The sequence below is a fragment of the Ictidomys tridecemlineatus genome, chromosome 12 (genome assembly GCF_052094955.1).
Source record: "Ictidomys tridecemlineatus isolate mIctTri1 chromosome 12, mIctTri1.hap1, whole genome shotgun sequence".
NCBI classification, from domain to species: domain Eukaryota; kingdom Metazoa; phylum Chordata; class Mammalia; order Rodentia; family Sciuridae; genus Ictidomys; species Ictidomys tridecemlineatus.
The window spans coordinates 58984919-58993078 of record NC_135488.1 but is presented as its reverse complement, the minus strand read 5'-3'; the positions used below and the strand labels follow the sequence as shown (position 1 = coordinate 58993078).

Here is an 8160-nt window from a genome sequence, read left to right as displayed (position 1 = left end):
TAAGTTTTGCTGAAAGGTGGGGTCATGTGTGTGTGTGTTTTCCCTAACAATGAACATTCATTTCTTGTTTTCTTCTTCTTGATACTAGGACTTGAACCCAGGGCCTTGACATGCTAGACAAGCACTTAACCATTGAGCCAGGTCCCCAGCTCAATATATGTAAATCTGGGGAACTTGCTTCTCTCAGTATCTCTAAGCCACTCCACCCACCAAGGTCCAAGATCATCCAGTTTCACACTTACTATCACCTATCTTTGCCCACATATTAGACCCAAAGCTGCAGGCAACACTCCTTTCCTGCCTTCTTCATTCCTGCTCCTAGAAAGGAAGGATACAATAATGGGGAAGAGAATAAGATCTTAAAGTCAAAACGGATATGGGTTCCTTTTACCATCCACCACTGGTTAGCCATGAGGCCTCGGATGCCTCAGTTTCCTCACATGTAGTACAGGATTAGTAAAACCCATAGCTTATCAGTGGGGTGAGGGATAGATGGGCCGACTGTTCTAATGGCTGTGAGAGTAAGCAAGCAGTCAAGGCGGCTCCCTTTGCATCAGCGTTAGGCGGACCGGTTGAGCCCTAAATTAGGGTGAGAACCAGGATGCTTCAGAAGTGTGACTGGGTGATGGGGACCCCTCACATGATCTCCAAATACCAGACGGTGTCCTTCTCCGCGACTGGGCCAGGGCGTGTGCGGGTCCAGTGACTTGTCTTTCCAGTCATTCCACGCCTCCTGGGCCAGAGATCACGCGCCCCCCACCCGTAGCCGAGCCTGACGCGGCGGTGGCTCATGCGCCTTTGCGTTCCAGCCTCTTGCCACGGAACACACGTCCCATCCCCAGCGCCCAGCCCCGCCCCCTGCCCCAGGCGAGTCTCTGTAGCTTACCCGCTCGGGTGTCGGAGCGGCCGCGCCCGCGGGCTGTGCACGCTGATTGGTTGTCCCGTGCCGGCGGGCGGCCCGCGGGCGCACACACCCTCCCTGCGCGGCCAATGAGATTGCGCGCGTCACTGACCCGCCCGCCCATGAGCCGGCAGCCCCTCAATAAGCCACATTGTTGCACGAACCCCAGCGCTGGAGTCCCAGGCCACCGCTGGCAACGCCGTGTCATTCAGCTAAGATACGCGGGAGGGAGCATAGCGCGAGTGAGCCCAATAGGTCCGATCGCCCTAGTGGAGTCGGGCTGTGATTCTTGCTAAGTTGAGCCTTAGTGACCCTGTGGGAGAAGTTAGCGCCTTGACGTTGGGCATCCAGACTCGTCGCCAGGAGCGATACTTAGGCGCCTTCTAGCAATTTTGACTCTCCAAACCTGTTTTTAGAGACTCGAGACCCCCCAGCCCGCGTTAACCTTCTCTGTGTACCGCCAGGAATCCCCGCTCCTGCCGGGCAACCGGGCCAGCATACAAAGCGGTTAGGACCTCGCTACCCGCTTCCCCTGCAAACACTCGCGCCTCAGTTTCCCAAGTCGGCGCCGCCTGGCCGCAACAGGATGATTGCCTCGCATATGATCGCCTGCCTCTTCACGGAGCTCAACCATAACCAAGTGCAGAAAGTAAGTAGTGGCGGGCTGGGGCGGGTTGGCTCGCTTCCGATAAAGTTGCGTGTTCTCCGGGAAACTCTTGGATCTTGCCGGGACCCGTTTCCTCCTTATTCAGGGATTGGGACGCAGGAAAAGTCTTGGGTAGCTGGGAAACTCCTGGGCGCGAGGAGCCACGTCCGCTAGGCGCTGGCAGACTTGTGCGCGCGTGCGAGGCGCCAGCGCTCGAGCACCGCCTGGCTCTCTTCCTCCCTGCTATCCCGTGCGCGCTCGCGCTCTCCCCCTACCCCTTTTCCCCAGCCTCTTTTGGAAGGGCGGGTAGCTCGGCACGTAGTCTAGGACTGTTGGGCCCACGTGGGAGGAACCCCCCTCCGGTAGCCTGAGTTCCGGCGAGAGCACGTGGGGAGAACTGTAGCTGGGGGAGGAGGCGCCGCGGCCGCGTGGGGCTGCTGGGGGCCTCCAGCGCTTAAGGACGCGTTTAGGAGGCGTGCTGTTCCCCCTTGTCGTCCCTCCTCGCCTTGCGGAGGAGGGCCAGAGGAAAAGACGACCCAGGAAGGAGCGGGAAAGCGCGCAGACTAGCTCTGCCGCCGCGCCCCCTCCCCGGAACTGAGGTGCCCGGAACTGAGGCTCCACGAGGGGCGTACATCCCCCTAGCAGATCTGCCTTTGGACGGCTCCGCCTCGCGTCCCCGGGTCCCGCCTCCGAGTGGGGGTCGCCGTTTTTGTTACTTTTTGGTTTTCTCTTAGAAGTTGCTCGGAGAGGACCCCCCTCCCCCTCCCCAGATTCTTTGAGATTTTGTGGTTCTGAAAATGAGCCTTTTCCTGCGCCAGGCCCCGACTTGTCGGTGCCCCTTGCGCTTTCCGCTGCCCCCAGACCCGAGCTCCCTCGGCGGCCTGCCGGTTCATTTACATAAGAAAGAGCCTCGGGCCCTGCTGCGAGCCCTCTCTCTCCCTGCCTCGGGGTATGAAGGTGGGGGTGGGTTAGTTAGGGCCAGGTTCCTGGCGCTTTCACTCTGAGGGAGAATTGAGTTTCTGAAATACCTTGGCTCCTGGCCTGAGTCCTTGACTATGATTTGAGGGAGGGGATGGTCTGGGCTGGGGGTGGGTGGGAGTTTTCTTTTATAGCTGTGAGGTAATGACAGCATTGCTCAATTACATATTTGAGATTTCAGGGTCCAATGGGAACACTTATTTAGGGAAAATGTCTTGACATCGTTCTTTGGGGCGAGCTGTTCATATTCCCATTTTGGCGGTCCTGAGGGCATAGGAAAGAATGGTAGGTTATAATCTTGATGTTTCCAGAGCCATGGCAGATGAACCTCAGACCTGAGGGGGATCCAGAGGCGCTGGTTTACTCTGTTTGTAAATGTCTTTACTTTCTGACCCCTTCTTGGGATTTGGCCCTGCACTTTAATTCAGTTTATTTAAAAGCATGTCTTTGGGCTGGCAGGATCTTGGCAATTTCTGTAGGCTTCTCTGCCCAAGATAGGAGTTAACTGGTGGGGGTGGGGGTGGGGGGGAGACTGTCATCTCTTGGCAAGCTCTAAAATACAAAGTGGAGGATCATTAATCCCAGGGAGGTCTCAGTTGAGTGAATACCGCTCCAGGACATTTGAATTCTTGAACAAGTTTGCTTTTCTCTCCTTCAGAGGAAATAAGACTGGAACTGTGAAGTTGTACTATTCTTGGGGTCTGGAATGGGGGTCATCTCCCCGGATTCCAGAGTGGAAAGAAAATTAGCCAGAGAATCTGGAAGTGAGTTTTAATGTCTTGTGGCTTATTCACCACAGGACCTTGAACTGCTTTGGGCTTACTATTTATTTTTGTAAGATGCATAAGGGAGCAGCCCTGTCCATTTTAGAGAAGTATGATGAGACACAACCAAGTGAAAATATCTCTCCTGTAGGCTCCTCTTCTCTAGGAGCTACCTTTCAGTCGGTGAAGTGTCCCTGAGAACATTTGGATGTATTTCCTGTAAGTTACCAATGGGGGCAGAGTTGAATCAGACCTTTAACTCACCAGGTGTCAGATCTCAGATTTAAGTTCTTAGTTTGGGTGAGCAAAGCTGTTTGATTCTAGCTGTAGTTACATGGAAAGTAAGAAAAGAATCAGAATGAATTTCTGGATGGAAGAATTAAGGAGAAAAGGATGAAGTTTGAATTTAATTTTATAGTCATTTGGAAAGGTCTTTATTTGAACTGTTCTGAAATTCCTCTGTGATGATATCATCTTACCTATTCTAGTTTGAGAGCATGGAAGGTTTATGTCACCTGTCCAGAACTAGGCACATTAGGAATCACTTGTCTCCTATGGACAATCCTAATATTTTGGTCTTTAGGGTGACACTAAGGGTTATTTGCTCACTTTTGCTGATTGAAACTTTGGAACTCAAGAGCAAACATGAAACATCTACTCTGTACCTGGCCACTGTCCTAAGCTCTAGACATAGGGTAACCCATTATTAAGAGCATCCCTATTTTGCTGGTAAGGATCTGAAGCACAGAGTAACTTGCCCAAGGTCACTAGCTTTTTTGCAAGAGCACTGTGGTGGGTTTTGTTGTTGTTGTTGTTGTTGTTGTTGTTGTTTTTTTTGCTTATTTTTCTTTTTGTAAGAGCACCATGCTTATGACCACTACTTGCCTACCTCTGAGGAACATAGTGGACTACTGATTTATGCCTACTGGTAGCAACTGTACTCAATAATGTCCAGAAATAGAACTAGCTCTCCTGTTGGGAGCTCTGAAATCATTTTCCTTTCTGACTGCTCCACCTTTGTCAGCTGGTCTATGGGTTACTTCAGAGGCCTCCTAAAGTTTCCCCATTTCTCTTCTCTTTTTGGAGCTAGACTGAATTATTTCAAAAGCCTCTGACTACTTTGTATTGGTTACTGCATGTCCTGGACCCCATCCTTCATCTTCAGCCTCTTCCTTCTCTCCCTCTTTTCATTCCCCAAAGACTTGAATTGCCATACCTTTAAGTGTATGCCGTTCACATTGGGTCATTCCACCTTTGCCCTTGTGGCCTTGAACATGCAACCTAGCTTTTCTCAACATGACCCCTTCCAGCTCCAATGCTACTTCCTCTTCCTGCTTTTTATTACTCCTCCTGTGTGCCCACGTTGCTGCACTTGAATCTTGCATGGTGTTGGTTGCATTTCTACCATACATGAGAGTTGGTGGTTTTCAGTTTCAGTTCCTTCCTCAGGACAGGCCAAATTCTGACTATTTCAATTTTACCACCACGATTTCTGTCCGCCAATGAGGTGGGCACTCAGTGAGAATGAAAGAGGAGGCCTTCTTGGAGAAAGAAGTGGAATAAAGAATGGGCAGATGAAAATGGGCAGATGGGCAGAAGGAAATGCAGTTCTCAGGGCTACTCTTTCCTTGGGATTATGGCCTAAGACTGATCCTGAGTGGCAGAAAGACAGAAGGGGGTACCTTTCCTGTTTCAGCAATCAAGGCTTTGTGTCCTATCTGGAGAAATAGAAGATTCATTTTATTGGGTTAAATTAATATACAAACTACAAGATTTTTGTTTCGTAGGAATAAGAATCAGCAGAGTTAACTGTAGATCTGAAATTAAGCATTTACGTCTTCCTTTATCCATTGATCAAATTGTTTTGATACACGTAGATTGAAAAACATTTTATGCCAATTCTGGAATATACAGAGCTCACTTATGGCTTCTTGCTGTATAAGCAAGTGGTGACCTTCAACTGTGGACTGGAGGGGAGCATCTTGGAAGCAGAATGATTCAGCAGCAACCAGAATCAAGACAGATAAGAATTTTAATTTCTTTTTTTTTTTTCCTTCTTTCTTTATTTCACCTAAGGGTGCAAGGCTTTCTGGGTACCATGTAGGAAACAGAAACACTTTGCATTTATCTGGAGAGCTAAGTCTCCAGGAAAAGATAAACTTATGGCTATTAAACCTAAAGAGGATACATTGCCATGGTGGGGAGTGAGTGCCAATTAATCTCTAGATAAGGGGTTAAAATAGTAAACTACTTGCTAAAATCTTAATAAAATTATTTTTGACTATTAATTTCTGCTGGGTTAACTGTCAGGTACAATGTGTCATTTTTTCAGTTTGTAACATTTTACTGTCTTAATACAACCCCTTCTGTTGCTCAGAAGGCAGCTGTTGGTGGTAGTAAGAATACTTTGTAGCTTTTGTGAATCATCCATTTGCCAAGATCCTATTCACTAAGAAGCATTTTTTTTTCTTTATTCTTGAAGGGATTAAAATTCCCTCAGGCTGCTCAGCCAAAGTCAGCATTTTACTTTTTTTTTTTTCTTTTTTTTTTTTTCATTTTTCAAAGTTGAACTTTTCTAGTACCCCGAGGAGTTTGGAGGCAGTTGAGGGCCCTTTTCTAGGGAGAATCAGAGCAACACAAACCACAGAGTTAAATGTGGCAGCTGGAGTAAGGAGATCTGATGTACCAAAAAATCTTGGGTGCCCCAGAAAGTGGGCCTCCTTTGTTTAGATACTTCCTGTTTCAAAGACCAACTCTTGATAAGAGGTTCCTCATTATCATTGCGGAGTTTTGAAGTCAGCAAGTTCGGTTTGTTTTCTAACACTGTGTGTTGTCTGTTGTTGCCATTTCAAAGCAGTAGGGGTGGGGTGTGGCAAATCAAACCCCACGTTCATTGGATGCCTCTTGACATTGCCCCTCTTTCTTGCACTGGAGGGGTTGTTCCTGATTATTTCTAAAACTGTTTTTTCAACCTTGGTGCTTTTGACAGTTTGGGCCAGAAAATTTTTTCGTGAGGGCCTATCCCAGCAACAGAGTCAAGATTTGTAGAGCTTTATGGAGTTCTGTTTTTTTTTTTTTTTCTATTCCTTTAGAGCAGTATTTTAAAACTAGGAGTGAATTTTTTGCTTTGGGCAACTTTAGCAATGTCTGTCACCATTTTGGGTTGTCACATTGGTGGGTGAGTATGTTTTATTGGCATCTAATAAGTAAAAGCTGAGGGATTGATGATAAATACCCATCCCGTGTCCTGTCCTGTCCCATCCCGTCCCCCCAACCCCGGCCCCATTTTCTGTAAGTAATTATCTGGTTCAAAATGCCTGTAGAGTGGAGGTTGAGAAACTGCTTTAGAAGAACATAGCCCATTTCCCTTTTTTCCTTTCAATTTTCAAGTACATCATTCATGGTTGTATAGCTAGTTGGCAGCCCTGGTTGAGACCAAAGCCCTCAGCTTTCAGTAGTGTGTCACATCATGGGAAGTCATGGTGGGAGATAGGCTTTTACAAATAAGGAATTTAAGGTGAGGTTACCAGTCTCCAGCTGTCGACAGATGCCCATGATCTCTCCCTGAAGGGTGGGTTTCCTGAAGTAGGAGCCAATTGAGGTTTCTCTGTTCTCAACCAGAAAAATGGAGGCGGTGCCTATTTTCCAGGAAACCAGTGGGAAAGAAGTCTGCTCTTATCCTGGGGAAACTCTCGCTGTGGCTGTGTTGGAGTTTCTAGGGAGGCTGAGTATCTGCCAGGCTTAAGGACAAGGCAGGTGTGTGACCTGGTGAAACCTGAGCTCAGGAGCTGCTATAGCTGCGGAGCAGAGGAGAGGGGCCAGTGATACCCACTGGGGTACAGGGACAGTCCAGCAGTTCTTGGGGGAGGCTGTATAGTGAGATATGGAGTCAGGCTCCCTGGGGTTGAATCCTGACAGGGTGAGCTTGGGCTAGTTTTGAAGCTTCTCTAGGCCTCAGTGTCTTTCTTTTATAAAAGGGAGAGATTGTTGAATACCATCCTAAAGAGGACCGTTTTAAGGATTAAACAGAGAAAGTGTTAATATGTCAAGCTCTTAGAACTATTATGGACATATAGTTATTATGTAATGAAATAATAGTACACAGAAGGAAAAAAGAAAGACACTGTTACCTACCCTCCTGCCTTACCCAGGTGGACAGGAGCAGAAAGAGGCCCTACTTGGACCTAAAAATAATTCCCATGAGCTTCTTTTAGAGTATGTGGGTACTAGCTTGCCTGTGCTTCCTTATGATAGATTTGATCAGAGGACCAAGGGCTGGGTTCGGGGAGAGTCCTGGAGCTGGGAAAAAAGGAAACATCTCTGTCGTCCCTTTCAGCTTCTAAAATCTCTTACCTGAACTTAGGAGAGCCAGCCTTGATCCCCTCCTCTAACATGATTTCTTTCTGGTTCTCTGAGGCACACCCCCATTTGGTGATCTCTGGGATGTCTTGCCCATTGGTATACCCCAGGTTGAAGCATCTTCCTTGTGATGCCATGAGAAACACAGTTGCATTGAATGATCATGGTGTTAGTTTACTCACTTTTGTTCACTGGTGAATGCCCTCCCTACTGTTCCCCAGCGAGTTCCCAGAAGTACAAGGGTAGAGACCCCAAGGGCAGTTAGTTGCTCAGGCTTCTCCCTATGGACGTTTTCTTCTGTTGTAGAGTTTACCTTTTGGATCCTTGCTCACCCTTGCTCGTGTCTGCCATAGGCCTTGTCTTCCCACTGAGGAAAGCCTTTGAGGTATCCAGGGCTAAAGAATCATAAGACAGGCCTTGAGAGGCTTGGTTCCCCTTGACTCCTGGAGATTTCCTGAAGGGTCTCAGCAGGGAGCTCTTTGCTCCTCATATTCAGACCCCTGGCCATAGAG

At 48.1% G+C, this 8160-nt stretch overlaps 1 protein-coding gene across 1 annotated transcript in view; it reads left to right on the top strand.

Annotated features, from left to right (window-relative positions):
• The first annotated feature begins 1027 nt into the window (after positions 1-1027).
• Positions 1028-8160, top strand: part of Hk2 (hexokinase 2) — a 59717-nt gene continuing 52584 nt past the window's right edge. The window contains exon 1 of the mRNA XM_005329391.3: positions 1028-1550. Coding sequence (XP_005329448.1) covers positions 1488-1550 — 63 coding nt within the window. The 5' untranslated portion in view covers positions 1028-1487. The remainder of the gene's footprint in view (positions 1551-8160) is intronic.